Source organism: Prenolepis imparis, unplaced genomic scaffold, assembly GCF_030444845.1.
Source record: "Prenolepis imparis isolate NDT839.2.m4 unplaced genomic scaffold, iyPreImpa1.0 SCAF_68, whole genome shotgun sequence".
NCBI classification, from domain to species: domain Eukaryota; kingdom Metazoa; phylum Arthropoda; class Insecta; order Hymenoptera; family Formicidae; genus Prenolepis; species Prenolepis imparis.
Window position 1 is genome coordinate 114561 of NW_028141226.1, and position 26930 is coordinate 141490.

The following is a 26930-nucleotide window of genomic DNA, read 5'->3' on the forward strand; positions in this document are numbered from 1 at the left end:
TGTCAGATCGAAATATATACATATATATATATATATATATATATATATATATATATATACAGGGTGTCTCAGACCACCCGTATCACCCTATTATATCGAAAACTGAGCGCGGCAGACAAAAATGTTTCAGACAAAAGTTGTAGGGCTTCAAGTAATGCATTACATAGTATTATTAGTATGACCTTGAAGTGTTGTCAAGGTCATATAAAAATGACCTTGAAATTTTTAAATGGAAGTACTTATATTTCATTCCATATTCTTGTAGCTTATCTCGAGAGCTTTTCAAAACACTATATGTGAGTCTCTTTTTATTAAGTAGTTTTCGAGTTATGGAGCTTGAAAGTTACAGTACCGCCGGCGTTAGCATTACTCAAAGTCTACCGCGCGGAGGTTGCCCGGTCGGATTTACATTTCTTTTGTATGGGCGCGCGCGTATGTCTGTGTGTCTGTGTGTGTGTGTGTGTGTGTGTAAATGTATGGCTAGATGCTACATGTGATTAGGCCTGATGTTCGAAATGTTTACCGTTTATTTCAATACAAGCACGTATTCTTTTCTTGAAATTATTTGTTGCATAAAGAATTTCATCGGCATCTAAAGAACGAATAGCGTCGCGTATTCTATGAATCATATTATCTCTTGTCGTTGGCGGTTCGCAGTATACCAAATCTTTTAAAAATAAAATTTTCTGATGAAAGTTTTTGTGGTTGTTGACGTATCCAATTGCAAAATTCAAGTCTGTTTCTAAAATCGACAATCGTCAATGGTTGGTGAAGACTCATCCTGTACGGATGCAGCTTGTTTTCATGAAAAATCCGGTGGATCGTGGCACGACTAATACCAGAATCTCTTTCTCTACGCCTTAATGAATCGTGGGGATACAATTGAGCAGATGCAAGAATTTCTGGCGTCCTCTCCTCTATAACTGGGCGTCGAATTTGTCTACCTTTATTGTGATCAGGTTGAATAATTCCTTTATTAATAATTCGTTTACTTAAGCGAGAAAAAACATTGTATGAGTGAGGAACGCGATCTGGGTATCGTTCTCGCCACAATCTTGCAGCTGCTCTAAATTGACCACCACATTCACCTAAAATAAGCATCATATCCGAAGCTTCTGCGTTTGAATACGACATAGCTAATTAATGAGAATTTCGTTACGTGCTTTTCTGCAAGAGAAGATCATTTTTCTTCGCTGGAGAGCCTGTTAATAATTCCGCTTAAGTGAATTTTATGTACGGATTAATTGCTATGCCATGCGCTGCCTAGCGGTGCTTTTTGCCGATGAAATTCTTTATGCAACAAATAATTTCAAGAAAAGAATACGTGCTTGTATTGAAGTAAACGGTAAACATTTCGAACATCAGGCCTAATCACATGTAGCATCTAGCCATACATTTACACACACACACACACACACAGACACACAGACATACGCGCGCGCCCATACAAAAGAAATGTAAATCCGACCGGGCAACCTCCGCGCGGTAGACTTTGAGTAATGCTAACGCCGGCGGTACTGCAACTTTCAAGCTCCATAACTCGAAAACTACTTAATAAAAAGAGACTCACATATAGTGTTTTGAAAAGCTCTCGAGATAAGCTACAAGAATATGGAATGAAATATAAGTACTTCCATTTAAAAATTTCAAGGTCATTTTTATATGACCTTGACAACACTTCAAGGTCATACTAATAATACTATGTAATGCATTACTTGAAGCCCTACAACTTTTGTCTGAAACATTTTTGTCTGCCGCGCTCAGTTTTCGATATAATAGGGTGATACGGGTGGTCTGAGACACCCCGTATATATATATTTATATATATGTATATGTTTAAATCAACATAGGTATAATTAAATATTTGATACATAATTTTGTAAAAAATTTAATTTAAAATTAATTTAAAAGGTTTAGGAAAAATAATGATCATTAAAAGAAGATACTTTTAGTAATTGTTGTTTATCTGTCCATATTTATTGTTGTTTATTTATTAATTTTTAAAATAAAAATTAAATAATTTATTAATATTAATTATTTATTAATATTAATATTAATATTTATTTAATATTATTGATTATTTATCAATTTATTTATTAATTTATTAATATTAATTTTTTTTTATAATATTTTATTTATTTTATTTTTATAATTATATATTGTACATCATTTTATGCAACCTATTTTAATGTTTGATATTTATATCTTGCATGTTAATTTATAGAACGTTGAATAATAAACAAGATGTTATTATTTCAAATAAAAATAATGAAATAGAGATGATTACTTTTGCGATAGATGAGATGTTAGAATCAATTAAACTTGAGGATTCCACTGTGTAAACTTTTTTATTTATTTTAATTCATATAATAAAAAATACACACGCATTTATATTTATTTATCTGCACATTTTACTTTTTAAAAAATAAATATTGTATCTCAGTAGTTAATAAATTCTAATCCATTATTTATATAATGTATATAAGTGTGTGTGTGTGTGCGTGCATATAGGAGGTATCTCACAACCTCCGTACAATATTTTATTAGTGTGTTCTAGAGGTAAAAAATAGAATAAAAAATTCTAATACAAAAATGTTGAGGCTGCAACAGTTTTTGAGTTATAAGCGATCAAAATTTGCCAATGATATACACGCACTGAATTACACATGTATACGCGTACCGATTTGTCATCTATTATTGGTTTTATTATTTTTAAAATAAAATAAGCTGTGCAGAAAAATCAATATCACACTACCTTGAAAAAATCAATAACAGATGATAGATCGATAGGCGTGTATGTTTAGTTACGGACGCGCGAGTTCTATGCTATATCATTGACAAATTTTGATCGTTTATAATTCAAAAACTATTGTAGCCTCAACATTTTTGTATTAGAATTTTTTATTCTATTTTACTTCTAGCATACGCTAATAAAATGTTGTACAAAGGTGAGATATCCTGTAAATATATGTATATATATATTTAAATTTCTTAATTTTCTGAAAAGTAAAAAGATGATTTTAAAATCTTTTTTAGAGAGGTTATTGGTTTCATTGATAAGCTTGATGGTCCGAAAATTGTTGGCAAAGCACAACATTATCGATTGCTAAAATTTATTTTAAATAATAATAGTCGTCATCGAATTCAAATAGTGGTATAAAATGCTGAAATCGAGCGGATTCAGTTTCACATAAAACCAAATCGAGTAATTAATAAATTTTTTAAGAAAGATCTTATTTATCTTTAACGCAACTATTAATATTTATATATTATTGTTTACTTTGAATATACTTAAATATACTTTTTATTCTTATTTAATTTAATATATACAATAATAATAATAATTATATATATGTTACTTTCTAATCTAATATTACTTTATGTACTTTACAGATTATTCAAATTGATATAGTGAAAGCTAAAAAAACGAAATTACCGGAGTTTAATCAAGGAACTCTTCCTTACGGACTTATTATTCCTTCAAATACTATTATTAATAATTTGGGTTCTTTTGACCTTAAAAAGATAATTCACGCAGTTCAACCTAAATTGATAGAAATATTCCGGATTACTTGAATTCATGTGTTCGTAAGTAATTCTAAATATATTATATATGATTTAATATTGTCATATACATATATAGTATGTTCTTATATTTATGTATGTTTTCTTCTATTACATTTTCTTAAAATAAATACTTTTAATAATTACTTTAAATAAAATATTTTTCAGTTGTACGAGGATATATTAAAACAAGATTTAATACTTTCTCAAATAGTTTTAAAACTATTGGAACTGGATCAATTACAGGTGGTAATTACAAATTAGAGATTCAAATTGCTGATTTTGAAGCAAAGGATGGTTTCGAGAAAGCAGAAAATGTGGAAATAAAAAGATATGTGAAAAATTCAAGTAAATTATATTAAAGATCTTTTAATTTCGTAATAGAATATTGTATCATTTTTTATTGATTTTTATGAATTATGTATTTATTTTACAGATGACATCTTTTATCTTGATGTGGAAAAAGTTTGTGACATTAAATTAATAGGAGACCAAACGTTATCATTGACACTATTATTGCAAGGTACAAAACCTATTATAAAAAGATCTTTTCCAAAAGAAGATGGAACTTCCGATTTGTCAACTAACAAGATTATTCGTAAATAATTTAAAAAGTATTCGTCATGTTTTCAGTGAGTTTTTTGTTTTTTATTTTTAGTTTATAAATAATTAATTCTTAATTTGGACTTTGTCTAAAAATGATATTTATTATTTAATTAACTCAACGGTCTTTGCGAAGCTATCGAATCTACTGGTGAGATTTTTAACTGTAACTTGTGTAATAACATATTTTGGTTTACTTGATGTTCTCTCGATATCTCTACAGCTAAACCCTATAAATTGTATAATTGTATATTGTATAATTTATATCGGCTAGTTTGTTATATATACTTCGCTTTCTGGCATCGATTTAATCAACATTAATTCTCAATTCTGATTACTTCACTTTTGACCTTTTTTGCATAATCCAAGTCTTCGTTTGTTGTGTGCAATTATTCGATAAATCATATATATGTATGTAAAACACTAAAAGAAAAGATAATGTATTTACATTAATTCATCGTTCATATAAGATTTAAGTAAAACATTTATTATTTGCTTATCAATATTCAGATTTACACATACATCTTTTTAATTTTTAATTTGTACCTATAATTATCTACAAATTATATTATACGGACTATGTAATATATGATGCAGTAATGTGAATAGTTGTGTATATAACGTAATTACATTAGCATAATTATTAAAATATAAATTATAATTGCTTGTAAAATGCTGTTTGTAAAATTTATGTTACGAAATCTCTCTCTATCTATCTCATCTGGGGTGCTTTCGCGAAAGATCAAAATGATCCAGATTAAAATGATCCGTGTATTCCGTGCGTTGTGATTGGTCAAATCTGAAATTTCATTGAATAAAATTTCAATGAGATTGACTCTCATTGTAACTTTATTCAATGAAATTTCAGATTTGGCCATCACAACGCACGGATCATTTTAATCTGAATCATTTTGATCTTTTGCGAAAGTATCCCTGTTTATGATGCCTGTAATGTGTAACATTGCAATATAACGCTGGTATATGGACAGAATGTATCCAATTTAAAAAATTCGTAGACTGATATTTCACTTTAGCGTTAATTTTTCGTAAAAGAGCGATTCCGTTATTTATGATGTTGTTTATACATGATGCGCATACCTGATGCTTCGTTTTTACTGTAAATTTTAATGATAGTTTCTTTAATAATTTCGAGTGAATTTTTGTGAACGAAATGTTCTTCTTTTTTAAGAGAAACTGTTATTAGCGATGCAATTTTTTTAACTCGACTCATTAAGTATGTTCGCAATTAAATATAAAATTAAAATTGTATTAATGCAACGCGTTTACTTGAATATGCAAATTAAAAATAAGATTTTATCTGCTGGCGTGTGAAAAGTATCATTTGCAAAATGCTTTTTTCTTTTAAAGGTTTAAATTCGAATCTACGAGCTATTAATTTCTCGAAATTTTTTAAAAGTATTAATATCAAATTAGTCAAAGAAATTGATATGAAAATTCAGTGTAGTTAGAAAGAATATGTTATATATTTATGAGTATTTACGCTTAATAAAAAGTCGATTGTAAAAAATAAATTAAAGATAGAGGTCGAATCGAGATTAAAATTGATTAAATCAAAAACAGGAAACAAATCTAAAAATTATATTTTATTAGTATAGTGTTTCAATAATATTGTGTATAACATTTTGAAATAACGTTTAAAATTAAATCATATTTCGAAACAATTAATACGTTCTACACTTACACATGTTATGGTATTGTAACGTATACTTTCAACAATTTATACAATACATATCGATTTTTATTTCGTACATTCTTTCAACATATAATCCAATTTTCATAGATTACGCACTATATGAAAAAAAATCTATCTTTATTGTATTTCAATATAGATTTAAATACTCTATTATATATATTTATATATATTTTTCATGTTACATTCATTTTTTTTTTTATTTCAAAAAATAACTTTTTTTTATATTTCCTTTTCTAATAGCGTTTTCGAATAATAAAGTAGATTTGATCGATCCGAGAGCGATTAATGACGTCATTAACCAATCATAACTATTTCTCTGAAGAATAAATGGCTGTGATTGGTTAATTACGTCATTAATCGATCTCAAGTCGATCAAACCTGCTTTATTGGAAAACGCTATAAAATAATCTTAAACTCGAATGAAAAATTATATTATTTTGATGTTACTGCAATTTATTATTTATATATTTAAATGTATTACACGGAACAATGTATTGTAATGAATTAATAAAATAAAATATAAACTTTTCTCTTTCTTTTAAAAATAATGGTGAAATCTCGAATGTATCAAATTTATTGAGTTGTGCGGTAAGCTTCACGAAATGATGTGTTTTGTTATGTGATATGACAGCTTGTGTTATGTTGCGCGAGGTTAAAAAAAGTGTTGCGCTTTAAAACTTCTGCAAATTTATATAAAAGTAAGTAGAATATTAAATTTATACAAAAGTGTGTAAAATATTAAATTACAATTAAATTTTTTTTATTGTTAAATTAAAATTAATTTTATTTCTATATATAACTAATAAAAAAATACAATTAACTTTTATATATTACAACTCATTTACTTTTATATAGTACAACTTTTTTCATGAAATACTTATAATTAATAAATACGTGTAGAAAATTAAATATTAATTAAGAATGCAGCATACAATTTCTATTATAAAATCTTTAATTATAATATTAAATTTCTTCATGCACAGGCAAGAACTATATTCATCACAATTGCAAAAAAGAAAAAAAGTATATCATGTATATCGTATCCGTTCTAATCTGACACGCGCCAGTATCAAGAAAGTATATAACATCTCGATCGATCTTGGTCGATTGCAATTATCAGCAATTTTTGCCCACGGTGAGAGCAAGCGCATCTCGTTTCATCATATACACGAGTATAAATTTACGAAGTCGACGCGACTAAGCTCGACTCGGCTCGATTCATCTTGGCAGTGCGAGGCAAGTATACTATACATACAGATGCTCGGCTCAGTAGTAAACACGAAAAATAAAAAAAAGGTCAAATCCTTATTATTATCGTACGTCCCCCTTGAAATCATACAATTTTTAATTGAAATATTTTTGATATCTTTTATATTTGTCGAGATATTTACTTGCGGAAATTAAAATGGGACACTGTATATACAAGGAGCAAAGAAAAAAATGGTAATGTGGCCTCTGCTGATATATTGGCTCCTCACTTATCAAATTAACTAATAACGCCAACCAAAATTTATTTTGCGTATTACGTAAAACTTAAAATAGTAGAAATTAAACACCCTTAAATGTTGATGTCTGACAATTCGTTTGTCATTAATAGAGACTTATCATTACACGCAATAAATAAAATTTTTAACGTATCGAAAGTTTTTTTTATAAACTATTGAAAAATCGAGTTCTAGATAACTATGAGGTGTTAAAATTACAGAACAACATCCTGTCTTGAACATATTGAAAGTAAAATCACGATATGTTTGCTTATAGATATGTTTATTTTATTATTTTATTAATTTAACAATTTAAAAATTTAATTTATTTTCTAAGAGAATAATTCTTTAGTCACTAAATGTTGATTTTGTACTGAGTTCAAGTATCATTTTTGATTCGTACATTTATGGTCACCAGGGTGCCATATTACCCGCACTTTTCTCATTTTGTTATATTGGGCTGCATTCGGAAACAATACGCTGAGCATTCCGAGTGTCGTTCTATCTTTGTTATTTGCGAAAGGTGAACAAAGATAAAACGACACTCGGAGTGCTTAAAATGTTGTTTCCGAACGCAGCCTTGGAGTGTTTCTGAAAAATATATGTTTTTTTAAAAATCTTTTAGTATTTCATTTAATCCAAAATATAATATCGTTGACCAATGAAATAAAAAACCCTATGACGTGTATTAATTGATTCCCAAAAGTCTTTTTTTAATTTTTTTATTACACCAAAACAAACTGGGAGGTTACATTATCACCTCTTCTCCTCTACAATTTTAATTTATTACCCCTCATAACTTTACAGGAAACGGTCGTAGAGAAAAATGTTTCATGTACATAGATTTTTTAACTTTAAGGGGGGACATAAGATGGTATATCATTGGTTTGACCTTAGATAATTGTTTGATAATAAATTTTTTTCAATGCATAATTCTTGTAGCCTATTTCAAGAGCTTTCCAAAACATATAATAAAGTATATAAAGTATATTTAGTTTCATTATTCCGTGCATAAAAGTATTAAAGTAAGATTATCGAAAACTAGATATTTTACAAAATATTTTATATTTTATATCAAAAAATTATTAACTTCAAATCTTATAATACAAGAAGTACTTAAGAGAAAAATATTTTATTATAGTGTTTTGGAAAGCTCTTGAGATAAGCTACAAGAATATGCATTAAAAAATATACATTTCCATTAAGACATTGAAAGAGACTTTGTAATCTTCAAATGACTGTCCAAAGTCAAACCAATAACATTATCTTATGTTCTCCTCGAAGTTAAAAAACTTTTGTATGAAACATTTTTTCGTATCTTTCATACTTTTTGAAATATTTAAATGGATAAATTAAAATGATCCATCTTGTATATGTATACAGGATGTTTCATTTATCTCTTACACCTCAAATAATTTTTTTATTTTTAATTGTACAACAAAATCTTTCAAATAAAAGTTGTTTGACTTGAAGGGGGACAGAAGATGTCGCTACTGATATTTTTTTAAAAGACTTCAATGTTAATTATGTTTTTTTAAATAAAATTACTATATTTTTTTTATATAAATTGATTCTACGTAACATTCTGTATAAAAAAGTTATAAGGGTAGAATGACTAAAAAATGTATAGTTTACGAGATATTTTATACTTTAATTTGACATAATCTTACGTAAATTATGAAATATCTCGTAAAATATTCATTTTGTTTAAATCGTTTTTCCGTATCTTTCATATTTTTCAAGATATTTTCCTGGGGCGATTAAAATGAAACACCCTGTATACAGGGTATTCTAAAAGTCCGAAAACGGTCGAATATTTCATAAACTATGCATGTTAGAACAAAATCTTTCAAACATAACTTGTAGTAGAGCTTTAAATGGCGCATTACATAATAATATTAGTATGACCTTGAATAGCACCATCAAGGTCACGTAAAAATTACTTTGAATTTTTTAAATGGAAACTCCCACTTTTTATTGCATATTCTTGTAGCTTATCTCGACAGCTTTCTAAAATACTATAATAAAATATTTTTAAGTACTTTTTGAGTTATATAACTTGAAGTTTACAGTATTTTGACATAAAATATAAAATATTTAGTTTTTGGTAATCGTACCTTAATACTTTTATGTACAGAATAATGAGATCAATCAATTGGTGTGAAGAAAACACATAATTGATTTTTTTTTAAATATGTTGCAAATTACAAATTTTTTCGAATTTTTTAATCAAAATTGAAACAAGAGATAGTTTTTATAAGTTTTATAACATATAATTACTTTAATTATGCTATAAAACTCATTAAAACCATATCTTGTTTTAATTTTGACAAAACAAGATTGAAACATTTTTTAATACATTACGTCCAATAGACTCATAACGGAGATTATAAATTTCCAATGAAATTGATGTAATATCTATACATATATTTAAACATATAAATGTTTACTTTTTACAGTTTATTCACAAACATTTGATTAAGAAAGCGAAAGAAAAAGAAAGAAAGAGAGAGAGAGAGAGAGAGAGAGAGAGAGAGAGAGAGAGAGAGAGAGAGAGAGAGAGAGAGAGAGAGAGAGAGAGAGAGAGAGAGAGAGAGAGAGAGAGAGAGAGAGAGAGAGAGAGAGAGAAAGAGAGAAAGAACAAAAAGAAAAAAAAAGTGAAAAAAAGAAGAGTAAAAAAAAGAAAAAAGTAGAGACAAAAAAAGATTTGTATATATTTTTTAAAATTATTTTAATACATCCAATTCTCTTTTTACATGATTTTTATATGCTTTTTTTTTAAGTAATTCTTTTTACACGATTTTTTTAAATAATTAGATTTATTTAAATCTAATTAGTTAAATTTAATAATTTTTTTAAATAATTAGATTTCTTATTAAATTATTTTTAAAATTTTTTATGTATATATACAAATTTTATAATATCGTAAAAGTAGAAAAAAATTAAATTATTTCCATAATTAAATATTTTCTTTTTCAGAGATCCAACGGGATAATAAGCTAAAAGTGGAAAATAAGCTAAACATAATATTGAATTGAATTTTATTTTTGTTTATTTAATTATTTAATTAAAATTGGCTCTAACTTAAATTAAAATTAATTTTGACTTAATTTGAAATTGACCTTAACTTGGATTGAAATTGGCTTTGACTTGAATTAAAATTGGATTTGACTTGGATTCAAATTGGCTTTGATTTGATCAAATTTTATACCAAAAAGTTTGTAGGCTGGTATGCTGATGATACCATTATAATGTGCAGACAATGTACTTTTGAAATATATAAAAGATTAATTTTTGGCTCGTTTTGAAATATTGATAATTAAAATTTTTATACCGCGGACCACATACGGCGCGGATTCATTTTACATATATTAGACCAAGAACGTAGTACACGGATATGCTTATGGTACCAATATAATCTGCAAACAATACACTATTAAAATATATATACGACTAACTTTTGGCTCATTTTAAAATATTGTAAATTAAAATTTTTAAGTCGCGCAGATCCCTTACAGCGCGGATTTATTTTACGAATATTAGACCAAAAAGGTTGTACGCTGGTATGCTGATGGTACCATCATAATGTGCAGACAATGTACTGTTGAAATATATAAAAAATTAATTTATGGCTTGTTTTAAAATATTGAAAATTAAAATTTTTGGACCGCGGACTCCATACGGCGCGGATTTAAATTACGAATATTAGACCAAAAAGTTTGTACGCTAATATGCTGATGGTACCATCATAATGTGCAGATAAAGTACTGTTTAAATATATAAAAGATTAATTTTTGGCTAGTTTTAAAATATTGAACATTAAAATTTTTAAACCACGGATCCCATACGGCTCAGATTTATATTACGTATATTAGACCAAAAAGGTAGTACGCTGGTATGCTTATGCATTCAGGAACAGATAGAACAAAATGTAAGGTGATTCTACATGATAAAATAAAAATCAATAATAATTTATCATGTAGAATCACCCCTTAAATTTTGTCCCACCTATTGCTGAACATCTCTGTATATGCGAATCGTACGCGTGAGTGACGCAATACAATATATTTGAATACACGTAGTTAATTGTATTCCTGGGTGTTAGGGAATATGCTGAAAGCAATATTTTATAAAATAAATTATAATATTTTAAAGCGAAACATAAAGATTTGAAATTAAATGCTTATAATCATCAAAGTCGCGTGAATTTGCCTTACTCTATTTCTCTTCAATATATTGCTTTCGAAAAAAATATGATTTAAAAAATTCATCCATAGTGGGTCTCATATGAGTCCGTGCGGAGTCAATAAATCGAAAAAGTATTATTCAACAAGCTTGAGTTAAGAATTTACAGTTTTATAAAAAGTTAATAAGTTTAAATTTTATAAAAAAGTTAATTTTATAAGTTTCTTTTATAGAAAATAAAGAAAAAGTATAATAAAGTTTATTTTATTTAGAGAAATTATAAGTGTATAATCTCTTAATAAATGTTTATTAAATTAAAATAAAATAAATTAAGATAAATCTCGTTTAATGCAAAACAAATCATAAATTGTAAAAGGCCAACTACGAGCAATATTTGTATACATATAGTATTCCAAATATATGATATTAGACGTTTCGATTTTACTTAGTCTTCCTCAGTACATAAATTAAAGCAAAAATTTGAACGTAAAGATCGCCAGTAATGAACAAAACCAACAATATTTATTCTTCTTCGACCTAACTGGCAAATTTTATTTTTTTTTTTAAATACACGACGTTTCGGCCTATGGATATGGGCCCTTATCAAGTGATACTAGAAGGATAAAAATGAATACTGTTATATATTCGATTGTAGTAGGTATACTATGCCAATTCTAACCCATGGGGCTCCGAGGGGAATGCGGGGCGCGGGGGGTTCTCCGTGGCGAGGGGTATGACGTCACGCGGGGCGGGGGAACTCGTAGGCGCGGGGGCTGACGTCACGCGGGTGGAGGGGATGTTTCGACAAAGGAGGGAGGAGAGTTTTCTGAGTGCAATATTTGTAGATGGATATCTTTACGACTTTTTTTTTTTTTTATGAGGGATCCTAGACATTTTCCCAAAAAGGTATAGAACAAGCGCCGACGATCGACAATTTTGTATCCTCATTAGAATAATTTTATTACGGAAGCGCCGATGTCCGGCTGCTCGAACTTGTCAACGGAGCGTTCTAGAATCCATAAAACTATGTTTTTCATTTTATGGACATTTTATCATTAGGAAAGAAATGAAGATTTTAGGGCCAACGCTGCGACGAACATGTTGAAACGTGATTAGGTGCAAAAGCGTTGACGTTCGGCAGCTTTGTACCCTCGCGGAAAATCCTCCATAAACGAGAGCGAAACATTTTTTCTTAATATTTTTAAGGAGGAATGCAACGTATCGGCGCCAACGTTCGGCTGCTTTGTACCCTCGCAGAAAATCGGTCGTAAACAGATAGCGCTCGATTTTATTACTATGATATTCCTTTGCGATAATTTTGAGAGGGATGGGGGTTGAAACTTATGGAGAGCGGGTCTGTATCCACGATGTTCATCACAAAGTATTCAGTATTCATATAGTAAAGAGCTAAGTGTCCTGTGCGAAGTGTTAGTAGCATAATAGTGAGAAAAAAAAAAAAAAAAAATGGAAAATGATAATAATTTCGAAGCGATATTAGACGAGTCGTCTGACGAAGATCACGCGCTGTCGGATGACAGTAATTATATTAGTAATTGCAGTGAGGACCTTACGGATATTGACGACAAGGTAGTGGACAATTCACAAATCCTTGCGCTAAACGGACGTACAAAAGTTTGTACAATATACTTTTATTATTCGACGGGTACTGATCAAGCTCTATGTACTACATGTATGATCTCTATTCAAGACTTCGGGCACATGTATGCTGTTCGGAAGCATGTGATTCAATTACACGACGCAGTGGAGAGTCGATCGTGCTGCAATTGTAGAAATCCATTGTATATAATAATTCCATGCAATATGTGCCCTATTTGCACACAATAAACTTTGGGAGATTGTGCTGGGACACTTAAAGTGAGAATTCTGAAAGTGAAGATGGCGTCTCAGGAAAGATTGAAGAACATTCCAGTGACTTCGATGGTGTATTATTTAAGAAATCGCGAACTTGATGTGCAAAAACCTCAAGCAGGAGATGTGTTGTAAGTATTTCTTTTTAATTTAAAAATTGTTAAAATAATTAATAAAAATTTTTTTTTTTTCTGTCACAGAAGGGACCCCTCGCAGTAGTCCCACGGCCGTCGTCTTGCCACCCCCACCATCGTCGGCACAGCCGCCCGACCACCTCACCACCGTTGCCGCCACCACTGCCCAGCCGCTGCTCCTCCGCTTGCCGCCGACGCATTAAAAATTTTTATATATTATAATATTTATATTCTTATCTTTATATTCTTATATTTATATTCTTATCTTTATATTCTTAGTGTTTATATTCTTATCTTTATATTCTTAGTGTTTATATTCTTATCTTTATATTCATATTATATTATTATATTCTTATATTTTAAATTTTAAATTCACATTCATACACACACACACACACACACACACACACACACACAAAATTATAAATATTACGCATACTCATTTTAAGAATAAAAATTATTTTAAATATTAAAAAAATATATAGTTTATTTTAGAATAATTCCTCTTTCCATCTATATTAAGAATATTATTATAAAAGAATTATTATATTAATATTATTATAAAATAATTATATATTAAAATATTATTAAAAAAAAAAAATTCTCTCTCGCGTGCGCCTCACGCTATCTCTCTCCTCGCTGCGTCTCACGCTATCTCTCTCTCTCTCTATCTCTCCTCGCTGCGCCTCGCGTCATCTCTCTCTCCTCGCTGCGCCTCACGTCATCTCTCTCTCTCCTCGCTACGCATCGCATCATCTCTCTCATGGTCCCTAGCCTCTCGGTCCTTAGCCTCTCAGTCCCTAGCCTCTCGGTCTCTAGCCTGGCGTTCCCCCTTCCCCGCATGACGTCATCCCCCGCAAGGACCATGCAACGAGCTACGTATGAGAGCTGGGACTGCTTACGGGTGGGAGAAAGATTGAGAATGGAAATGCATGCAAAGAAATTACATCATAATTTAGACTTAAAAACTCTTTATTCTTTTAAATATTTTTTTTTTTTTCTTTTTTTTTTTCTTACATATTATGGACTAAAAACTAAAGCTGTCAGCTCGCAATCGATGAGCTGATGCTTGTTGAAGGCGTCGCTAGCGCGTATTACATTTGATACTTCTTTAGGATTCGTTACATTGGACGCGATATTTGAAAATTGCGTAAACTTGATATCGACTGTATTGGTAATTTTAACCAATCGGTCAAAAGTTACATCAATGCATGGATCGAGATCGAACATACGGTGTAACGTCGATTCGATCATCATCATGCATACATTTGAAGATTCAAGACTTATTAACTTGGCGTCGTTAATCGTACGAACTCGCACTGTTAACGGTCCAACGCTTATAAAACTGTAGGCATCTTTAAAATCGTTTCGAAGCAGATTCTGAATATTGTGACGTTGCTCGTAGAGTCCTTTCCACGCTTCGAGAGATAGTATCAGTTCCTTTCCTCGATGATCTCCTATGGCGATTTCCACGTAACTCGGTGGATCCACTTTGATACCAATTTCGAGGAATTTAAATTCCGTAGCCGTCAATGCGTATCGTCTGCCTAGTATACGAACCGCACGACGCTCCAACGAAATGCTGTAAAAATGAAATTAGTTTGAAAAATAATACAATTTGTAAAAATATAAAGACAAAAATAGAAAAATAGAAAAAGTTAAACTTACTCGTCACATTTATTCTCAAACGATGGAGTGTCATCACGACTCGGGACGTAATTATTCACACGTCTGCCGGAGCCACTGCTTCTTTTAGCGTAGTACATATTTCCAGATTTTAAAAGTGAACCACCAGTATGAATGGTTAACGCTACACTGATCGTATAAAATTAAGAATATACGTGACGCTTATTTTAAAAAGTAGTGGGGTAAATATGGTGGGAGATTCTAGAATACTATTAGCGCTATGAAATTTAGGAGAAGGGGAAACGGCGCTCGGATAAAAAGAATTCTTAGAAACGATTCGTGAGGAAAGGATTGGGGAAGGGGAATAAGAGATAAAACACATTAATGTTTAAATATTTTATTTTTCCAAATCTTGCAATTCTTTCTGGCGTTGCGACCACCAGTTAAATATTTTGAATACATTTTGTAATGCGCAATTCTTAACATGTTTTCCACATCGCATAGTGTTTTTAACATCTAGATTATTTAGAGACTCGATATCATCGTAATCAGCATCCAAGGTCTCAATAATGAAACCGTTTCCCGCATCATCCAATATATCGGCTAACCATTCTCGCTTCTCAAGTCCTTTTACATATACGAGAATGGATTCTTCTTCTTCTTCATGTGGTCCACCAACGATAGCTGTTGTAATCAAACGCTGAGCCATGCTGTATGGAACGTTTCCATCTTCCCATTGCAATCCATGATGATTTCGAGTCAACCATGAGGCTTGGTGTCTCTCCGATTTTATGAGTACACTCCATGGTACAGGACATGCGAAAAAATAATGTGACAAAATAAATCCTCTTCTCAGGATTGCCGCTTCCTTTACAATGAATTGTTTATTGAGGATAAACCCCTGTAGATCCATAAACGTTGGTACGGACATGACGAGATCTCTCTCTCTTCGATGTATCAGTTAAAAAAGAAGAATGACAACCATCTCATAACACTTTGATTTATATTCTGCTATGCTTCCCCCTCTCTCTAAATTGTTGATGCGTTTAAGTGATTTTGCGCACAACATTGGTCAACGGGTTGTACTGGATCACGCGATCGTGTATGATGAGACAGTACGCAGTGGTATTCATCGGCACATTCTCCTTACACTCGAATTCCAATCTCACATCCACGGTTGCGCTCTTGACCGATTCGTTTTGTCGAGAACAATCGATGATCACGAACGGACCGTTACGTAGAAACATTGAGACGGTGAGACTCGGCTCGAGATACTCGTATCCATAATAGTTCTTGCAGAAACGCGCATACGTATCGTACAGAATCGACCATCTGTTTTTATCGAAATCCAGATTCATATCGTCGTACGGATAACATTCCGAGTTCAGATAGAGTTTCACATTGGTCATCTTGCAATCGTCGAATCGACTCATATCTTCAGACATGATGTTTTTCCGACCTGTCTGCAGAGCGAAGATAACATATCGTGGCTTCTCCAGCTGAGTCGCTGTCTTAATGGCCCATGAATGCTTGGTTGTACGCTGCAATAGCGGATACTCATACAGATCCCACGAGCGAAAACCCATGCTGAGGTAATGTCCGCTTTCCAGAGCGCGCAGCATCGACAGCTTCTTAATCTCGCTCAATAACACATGTGGCATTCGCCATTGTATCTTGAATATGTTGATCACAGGCTCCAGCGTCGAATCTCCAACCAGACAATTGTTGTCGTTGCGCGATCGTATTAAGATTAACTCATGACGAGCGTTCATCACCACTCGTCTGTAATCCTCGCAAAATCCCAATAACATGTAGAGCGGTACGCAAAAATTGAAGTTTCCATTTGCAGTAGTCGGATCAGTCCAGCCGGCGTTTCTCATAATCACGCTTCTATCAGATGATATCGTTACATAGTTTTTAAGCAAACTTGTTATTCCCACGTTTCTGTTGCGATCAATCTCCACGCCATCGAGTTCGTATCGAATCTCATCGAACATGAATGCGACACAATTATTTCCCAGTATCACAGCAGATCCTTCGGCTGGTTTATTTATCTTTAGTTCTCCCTCGATGTATAGGAAGCTTTCATACGGCAACGTATACAGATCCTGTTGTTGTATGGGTATTCTTATCTCATCACTGTGTCCGAATGTTGTGTTAGCGAACGGGTTGTACGTGTGAGTCTCGATCTTGACGATGCGATCGTCGAAGATTGGCTCGTCTCCAATGTTGAGGATGTCGGTCATTGTTCAGATGTTTCGCACCGCGAATCCCAAAGATTGTAAAAACGCAACGTTTGATGCGTTCAGTTTCTTTTTCTTAGTGCAACCGGATGATTGGATATTAGTGAATGTCGACGTTGTTGTTCTTGTCGCTGGCTCCGTAAAGATTGTGTTATTTCTCGTGTCTTTCGATCCGTTCAACACGAGCATCTCATACACCACACACGTACGTTATCGCTGTCGTCGTCGTACGTGCAATCTAATGGTGATCTCTTCTCCTCGAAAATCGAGCAATCGTCTGTCCTGGTCGACAACGCGTAACGTTAAATCCGTAATGCTCCGCACGATGATCGGCAGGTAAATGATGTGAGCCGGTGTTTCCGATATCTTATATCCAGGTGGTACCCTCGGTGAAAATTCATGTATCGTATGAACGAGTTTGCCGTTGCTGTACGCGCCCGCGGTTACATTACATTCTACGCGGATAATATTCACGTTGATAATATTAATCGGCATGTCCGACTTGTACCATTTTCGCGGCTGCAGTATACGGTTCGAGAATCCTAGCAGCGATCCAATGTTGTTAGGCTTGCTAAAATTCATTCTGTAGGCGCATTTGATCTCGCTCCTCATCGTATTATAATTAGCGCGGAGCACTATCGGATATTCTCCATCTTCAAAGTCACCGTCCTCATTCGTCCGAATATGCATGGTGTCAGCGTGTTTTTTATCATCGTCACGAACAGCGTGTCGCGGACGTTTTCGTGAAATTGCATGTTTCAAAAACTCATGTATCGCTTGCAGCTCGTACGATCCCTCGGGAATCGTAATTTCCGCGTCATCTTTGCCAAAGTAAAATTTATTATTCGAGGAATTCACGTTCGATATCGTATGATAAGTCTCAAAATCCGCTAGACCTAGCTCGTATTCATCGTCGCTCAAATCTACGGTGGGAAAGTAGTTTACCGCGAGAACACTACTCTTCCCAGTCAGTGTGAATGTCATAGACATGTTGACAAAACTGTTAAACGAATACTGAGTTAAATAGCGTAATGTCAGTCTTTAAATTCATGTGCATCGACCGCTCGGAGAAACTGTAAACACAATTGTCCACAGATGCTTTGATTGTAAGTTTGAACAGGTGTGTAATTGTATTGTATCTTTGTCACATTTAAATATCGCACCAATTCATTCGGCGGTCGAAGATTGCCGAAACTGTCAAAATATATAGCGCGATCCCCCCTCTTTGTATACGCTACCCAATGAGTACCCGATCCTTTAGCGTTATCCAAATTTACGATGCCGCTCTCGTTTCGATATATACCACCGATTGGTAATGAATCACGCATGAAAACACCTCTAAAATACGGAATGTGCATACGTTTTGCCAGTTGTAGCAATTGTATGTTGGTAGTTACGCCCTGAGGCATTTTTAGCGTCTCTTTGACGTTTTTTTTTTTTTTTTTTCCCCCTTTTTTCTCGTTGAAACTCCTCGTCCGTGTTTGTATGGAGCGAGATACAATCCGTGACCTTCCATGGCGCGATTGTGACGTAGCATCTCTTGCAACTGACGTTGTGCAGCTTTTCCGTCGTTCACCATCTTCGCTACACCAGCCGCTCCACCGACCAGAGATCCGAGCGCACCCAACATTGGTAGAATCGGTAATACACCCCCACGTTTCGCTACCGGAAGTATTCGTTTCTTCGCCATCTTTTTCTTCGTCTTCATCTTTGTCGTCTTCAGGCCCATACCGAACTTCGTCTTGGCTTTCATCGCTGCCCAGACAGCTGTGGCGGCGGCTCTCTCACCGAGAGTCGAATCTCTCGCAACGATGCGAGTTTGCGCTTCTTTGGCGAGTATCCTATCTGCCGCGTGTCTCTCGATGAGATCGTTGCTTCGAGAGTACGCTATATCGTGTTCACGGCACGCCGCGTCCAATGGGTTGATACCTCGATCGCCTCTGGCTAATCGCTTTTGTAGTCGCGTGCCCGGACCGCAAAACTGATAGCCGGGGATATGGAATTCGATCGGAAGTGCGTTTATCGCCTGATTTAATAGGCCTCTACCTATTTTCGTTGACATTCGCTGCAATCTTTTATCATCGGTGCTGGACCGTCAATGTGCGTTCGCTGCCACGGTCGATTGTAATGTTCGAAACAGCGGCGATAAGTTTGAACCTCCAAATCCGCCTTTATATGTTCCGGAAGCTTGTCCCACACGCAGTGAACGTAATTGCCGCACATTCGCAATAAAACTGTTTTCGACACAAATTGTAGCTGTTCGGCGCTCAAATTACAAATATCGTAAGGGCTTGATAGCAAGACAAACATTTTTTCGTTACTGAGCAATTCGCAGTTCCGCGCAGCTATAAATAGGCAGACGTTCGATCCAGTCAGGAGTGTGAACATGAATTTCGTGCGACAACCTTTCGCGATACGCGTGACGAATTACGACGCCAGATTACGATCGATGGGGGACAACGCGGAGATGCGTAGACACGGTACGATACTGCCGACTACTATACGCGCGATCGTTTGCGGCCCCTCGAATTGCGGTAAAACTAACGTGTTGATTAGTTTGATAGAAAGCCCGCACGGCGTCCGCTTTGAAAACGTGTACGTGTACTCAAAGTCGCTGCAACAGCTAAAATATCGGTATCTGGAGAATTTGTTGACGTCGATCGATGAAATCGGCTATTTTACATTCTCCAATAACAGTGACGTCATTCCACCGAGCGAAGCATGTCCAAACTCGATTTTCGTTTTCGATGACGTGGCGTGTGACAAACAAAATACGATAAGAGAGTACTTTTCAATGGGACGCCACTCGAACGTCGACTGCTTCTATCTCTGTCAGACATACGCAAGAATACCGAAACATCTTATACGCGACAACGCAAACCTGCTAATCATGTTTAAACAGGACGGTACCAACTTGAAACATGTGTACAACGATCACGTGAATACCGACATGTCATATGAGGATTTCAGTGAATTATGTCGTACTTGTTGGCAGCAAAAGTATGGATTTCTAGTGATAGATAAGGATAGCTCGCTTACGAACGGCCGATACAGAAACGGATTTAACGTGTTCGCGATACCGCAAAACAATTAGTCGTTGCCGATGTTCTGTCGAGAGAGGTGAAACACGAGCGTTCGACACTCTACCGACATGGCTGAGAACGATAATATTCGCGAACGTGAAAAGATAGCGAAGGAGATTGCGAAAACGAGTGAAGCAATCCGCAAGAAACATCGCGCTTTGAAGACCGGTAAGATCGATGACGATATCGCGGTCAAGACCCATTTTAGACCTATTATTGAGCCGCTACAAAAGATTGTCGACAACTCGATCGCGATGAAAAACGAGCCGGAAAGTACCGCAAAGATTAAAATCTTACCCATCAAGCGGTACAAGGAGGAGGAGGAGGAGGAGGAGGAGGAAGAGGAGAAGGATGATGCGACACCGAAAAAGAGGAAACGGTCAAACCCGAATCGCTCATCGACACCGCGTACATCGAATGCTTTATTGGATGAACTGATGATAAGCTCTACACCGTTCGCGACAACGAGAATCGTACAACCTATGATACCCGAAACACTAGCAAACGAAAATGTTTTCGAAACCTCGGGCAGCACGCTCGAAACATCGTTTGTTCGAAACACATTACAAACGCTGGAAGGTCAAGAAATGTTGCGACAGCACTTGGGACCACTGGGACAAGAGTACATGAGCACTCTCCTCGGTGGCGACAAAGAAAGGAAAATCGATCACGTGTACGGTGTCTATTTCGACAAGAATGAAATGCGTCTCGGTAACAAACGATTCGACATTGACAAACATGACTCTATAATTATAGACGAAGTGAAGTACATTGGTACACCAGGATTATACGAATTGATCTTCAAGAGAATTCCCGATGATGACATTTACACGGAGGATGATATGTATAAGTACAAGAGCATATTATTGGCGACGAACGCACATAAACGCAATTATGACACACAAGGCCAATTACGAAGCAACAGGGGATACAAGTACAAACATATAATCGCACCATTGATATCGATTGAAAAGAAAAAATCTGGAAAGGGAGTATTCATGCCTCACGCGATGGCACTAACCGACAATAAAATCGATTACATACACTGGGATGACCCCAACGAGCTAGTGGATCGGGTACGATTGCTGGACGCTTCGCGCCGAGCTGGCCACAACGCTCACGACAATGAGATCCTGTCGATCATCGAGGAACTTCGCGAAGCAGGCATTATTATAAATTGAATGGTGTCTCGACAAATCTAATCAGTCGATCAGCGTCACTTGTATCGGGAGAAAAAAAAAAAATGCCTATCAACAAATTTGGATTATTCGAACCAAGAAATGATGCAACCGGCACAAGCGATCATTGGGATAGATTGATGAAAAGTTACGTGCGCGGAAACGCTCTGTGTCGTGTCGCTACAGACTATGATGCAAGATCGCGCAAGATTCGTCGTGTAGCGCAACCTGAAGCTGACACTGATGCCGTCAACAAACTGTATGTGGAATCCTGCGTTAAAAGATTGATGAATCAACAGAAAGAATCAGATGAGAAGCTGACTTCGTTCGAGAAGGATGTGCGGGCAATACAGATTGTGATAAACGAACTTCAACGCGCGGCTAACGCTAACTCAGAAACGGCTATCAACTTGAATGAAAAGCAGTGAACGGGTTAGGAGCGGCTATCGAACGGTTATCGAACGGCTACGAACAATTATCGAACGGCTACGAACAATTATCGAACGGCTACGAAGGATTATCGAACTGCTATCTAACTACAATGAGTGGTAGTGGTAGTGAACGGCCTAGCAACAGCTGCGAACGAGGGTACGAACAACTCAAGCAGGGTTGCGAACGAGGCTACGAACAAGTCATTAAAGACTACATACAAGGCTACAAACAACTCAAGCAGGGCTGCGAACGGGTCAGTAACGGCTGCGAACGGGTCAGGAGAGGCTACGAACGGGTTAGAAACGACTGTGAACAAGGCTGCGAACGAATCAAGAACGATTTTCGAATGGGTCAAGAACGGAAGTAAACAACGCAAGAACGGCTCAAGAACGGCTCAAGAACGGCTCAAGAACGGATCAAGAACGGATCAAGAACGGCTACGAACGGGTTAGAGACGGCTACGAACGGGTCAAGAACGGAAATGAGCGTTAAAACAAGCAGCGACAAACGGCGATCGAGAAAAACCGACGAAGCGATGAAACAACATAGTTTGGAGAGACGGCAGTTGGTGAACGAAGTGCACGCGCCGGCGAGAAAAAATTTTCCCCGAAGACACGTCATAGTGCGGGGATACGATGATCTATGGCAAGCCGACATCGTCGAGATGCGTCCGTATTCTCGTTTCAACAAAGGTTATCACTACATACTCACCATCATCGATGTGTTGAGCAAGTACGCGTGGGCCATACCACTCAAGAGTAAAGGTGGAAGCGAGACGGCTGACGCTATCGCCGAGATAATTCGAGATAGCAAGAGATCCCCGAGAAATATGCAAACCGATATGGGGAAAGAATTTTATAACGCCGACGTGCAACGGCTTATACGGAAACATAACATCAATCACTATTCTACATATTCGGTATTGAAGGCATCGGTCGTCGAGCGATTCAATCGCACGCTGAAGAACGACATGTGGAAGATGTTTACGCTGAATGGAACTTACAAGTGGATCGACGCGTTGCCGCGGCTCGTATCGGATTATAACGCGCGCAAGCACCGAACAATCAGCATGCGACCCGTCGACGTCACCCCCGCGATCGCTGATAAACTTTTAAAAACAGTATATAGTAACATAAAGATTGCCGCTCCGGCGAAATTCAAAGTAGGTGACCCGGTACGCGTTAGCAAGTACAAGAAACTTTTCGAGAAGGGTTACACGCCAAATTGGACGACGGAGGTTTTTAAGATTGTTAAAGTGCAGCGTACTAATCCCGTAACCTATCTACTCGAGGACTATCGCAAAACATCTGTCGCTGGAGCGTTTTACGAGCACGAGTTGCATAGCGCGAATTATCCGGACGTATATCTCGTGGAGAAAGTACTGCGCAGGAGGGGTGACGAGGTTTACGTGAAATGGCTGGGATTTGACAATTCGCACAACTCTTGGATACATAAGGATAATACAATTTAATTCATACAAACTTATTTATTAATTACTCAAAAAAAATTAAAAAATATATATAATATGTACAACATATAAAAATATATAAGATCTTTATTAATACATCCTTTCCGTTACTATATGAAATACATACACATATGTTACATAACATTATATCACACATACATTATATTACATTATATTTTATAAGGGTATCTGGTAATGTCCCCATGGTAATGTGTCGGTCGAATCAGGTATGATATACCGCTTATCGTCGTACGGACTTAGAGCAATTTTCGTCTCGCGAATGGTGTATACTTCATGCAATTTCGATCTAATACATGACTGACTACGTGTCATTTCAATCTCTTCATTCAGGCACCGCGTATAATCGTTGAATGTTATCGTTCTCGCGACAACGTTACTTTTGACACCTTTAACCTTTTTTGTATCTTTCTTACCATCTACTCGCAAAGCGTACATTTTTGCTCTAAGTCCTACAAATTCAGTCATTATCGTACCGTTATTTTCATCTTTCATTAGACCTGGCACCTTTTTATTCACAAGCGGTATACCGTACGCGTTGTCAATTGGATAATCGCTCGTATCGAATCTAGCGATATCGCGTTTCATATTTTCATACACGTCTTCGCATTTAATATGATATATTAAACTATCTGTATCGGTGTACATTACCCGACATCTGTCACGATAGAGCGGTGACATGTACTCGTAGTGAAATTCATACAGACACACTTTCGATATATCGAGTATACACATACCAACATAGATTGGTTTGTTAAATTTTACTTCTAGTTTACGTAATTCTACAGCAATTAAATTTTCCGAAAAGACGCTCCTGCTATGGAAATTTGGTTTAGCAATCATCGCCTCTGCTCCGTATCGTCCGTCCCACTTTGTCAATAATTTTACATCGACACGATTACGCACATTTTCCATCGTTTTGCCAAATACCGCATTATTCATCAATTTGTATAAATTTTTTTCGAAATCATTTTTTGCTTGCGTTCTAAATTGCGTATTAAGTTCAATGTAACCGCGAAGCCATGTGGATTGAGTGAATTGTAATATGCGATGTATTTTTGTAACTTGAATGCCGTGATGCGTACATTGCTGCAGGTTACGGTAGTGTATCACGTAACGCTTTTTATCGTATAATGTCGCGAGCAGCTTATCTTCCCGCTTACCGGGTGGTTTATCGCGTGTCGGGCAAAACGGTAGGTCAGTGTGCGCGTCGTGAAGACATTGTGGATATTCTAAATCTACTTCGAGGATATAGCCTATAGGCGAATCGAGCGTGATAGATGATATATCAAAATTAGATATGTCATCGACCCATCGAAAATCGGCGTAAGGCAACGGTTGGCACATTGCCCATCCATACAAATTATTTACATCTAAATACATTAAATATGATGATGGTTTCGACGGATCATACGATTGCATGTACTTGTTATTAGCATGGGTGTATCTATTAGAACATTGACTTAAACCACCGCGTATTCCCCGTTCGATAAACATAACCATATCGATATCGGTAAGCAATTCGAATGTTATATTTGTGTGTTTTAACATGGCATCCCATGTATACCCGGGAAGAGTATAATAATACGCAGGGTCGAGTCCATAACTCGCGATGCAAGTGTCGCGAAAGTTTTCAAAAATATCTGCTAATAACATGACATCAATTTTTAAATATAGATCACTATATTCGCCTAGCGTTCTAAGGGAGAATCGGTTCCAGACGTTCTCGGCGTGCGCGTAATCGCTCTCGGATATTGTGCTACCGGTCAAAGAACTGTAAAATGATTCGCGCGGCGGTAAACATGTATCTTGCAATTTGTCGATACAATCTATATATTCGTATGGAAAGACACCCTTCCGTGTTAATAGATTGAAATTTTCTGTCGGTAAATTTTGAAATTCCGATTGTAAAATTTTTAGTTTCTCTTTATTCAAAAAAGATGCTAATTTATCAAGACTTGCAGCGAGAAATTTATATGAATCGATAAAACGTAATTTTATATGATTTTTCGAATTGTCTTGTGTCAATTTAACAGTCTTTGTAAATGAAATATATTTTTCCTTCGTTATCGGAAGTAATTCGATTTCCCCTTCGAACGCTGTAGCTATATCCTCGATAATGAAATGCGCGTCGTAACCGGATAGATTATGGAAAACTATTGGAATACAAAAAGTTTCTTTATAATTTAGATTGCAATTTGAGTGCGCGGGACCTCTGTATCGTCCAGTCAGATGGCAATGATCGCGTACGCGTGTATCGTCTTGTACGAATGGTTTTTCGCATATATGACAATGCATTGCGCTGTGAAATTTTTTCCACTCGTCTAATGTTAAATTTACCATGGGAACATTTGTCGTTAAAACAGTCTTTATACGTAACGCTAAATTTTTAAGTTCTTCAGCGAACCATGAAACGCAATCAACGCTACGGCGAGAATTATACGCGGATAACGAGTTGTCGTACGAACAATGCATATAATAAGCGATGCTGAATACCTTGTGATGTTGATGTTGATAATTTGTCGCTTCTTCGGTCTTTGCCAAAACGCATTCCAAGTCGGCGTACACTACAAATGGAAGTCGCTCCTTTCTGTTGTAGTTGTCAAACGATAACCACTTGTCTTTATCGCTTGGTAACCGGATAGCGCAGTCGTTTATCTTTCCGCAGTCTACTGTATGTGACTGCAACTTGTTCTCCGATCCGAAATAGTGCAAGCATCTATGAATGAAAAAAAAAAAAATTACAATTTTATTTACAATTATATTTTAATATATAATTCGCAATAAATATACACACCGATCGCAGATATATTTCTTGTGACCATTTTTGCTCAATTGTGTATTCACAAGGCGGGATAGATTCTTGATCCACGCGAAATGTCCAACGCTGTTACTGTCTTGCACATACAGCAAGTTGACATGCTTGTCTTTCTTTTGCTCCGAAAGACGTATCGGGACGATGTTATTATTCTCAATACTATATACATTGATGGAGATATTATTTGCTAGTTCAAACTTTTTAATTTGATTTATGGTCATTGGAAATTCAATGTCTTGGAGATTCAGCACTGTCGTGTAATGAGGATATGACGATGTTCTCTCATTATATTTTGCAACTGGATGCAGAGCGGCCACCACTGACCACGCGAAACATGCATTGTCCGTTGATCGCACGTTCACCACCGCTCTCTTTGTCACAATTTGTCGCGGCAAGTTTAGATAACACCCTGCGCGCATTGAATTATACTTGTTTATATTTATAGTCAAGTTAATTATTTGTGACAACGCCCAACCACTATCGCGTTCTTGAAACTCTTCTAGCGATGCTA

The 26930-nt window shown here is 35.2% G+C and overlaps 1 protein-coding gene across 1 annotated transcript; it reads right to left on the reverse strand.

The window, feature by feature from the left end:
• Positions 1-630: 630 nt before the first annotated feature.
• Positions 631-25848, reverse strand: LOC145947339 (uncharacterized). Its single transcript, XM_083057143.1, has 2 exons — positions 24339-25848; positions 631-1115 (listed from the first exon to the last, which is right to left on the reverse strand). The coding sequence occupies exons 1-2, from the start codon at positions 25255-25257 to the stop codon at positions 631-633; spliced, it is 1404 nt and encodes a 467-aa protein (XP_082913269.1). The 5' UTR covers positions 25258-25848.
• Positions 25849-26930: the final 1082 nt, after the last annotated feature.

Bases quoted from the DNA above. Each gene is read 5' to 3' on its own strand.
- LOC145947339 (XM_083057143.1), bottom strand. From the start codon at position 25,257: ATGTTATTAGCAGATATTTTTGAAAACTTTCGCGACACTTGCATCGCG. The intron at 1,116-24,338 runs GTATGTGTATAC...ATTCAAACGCAG, and splicing joins TAACAAACCAATCTATGTTG to AAGCTTCGGATATGATGCTT.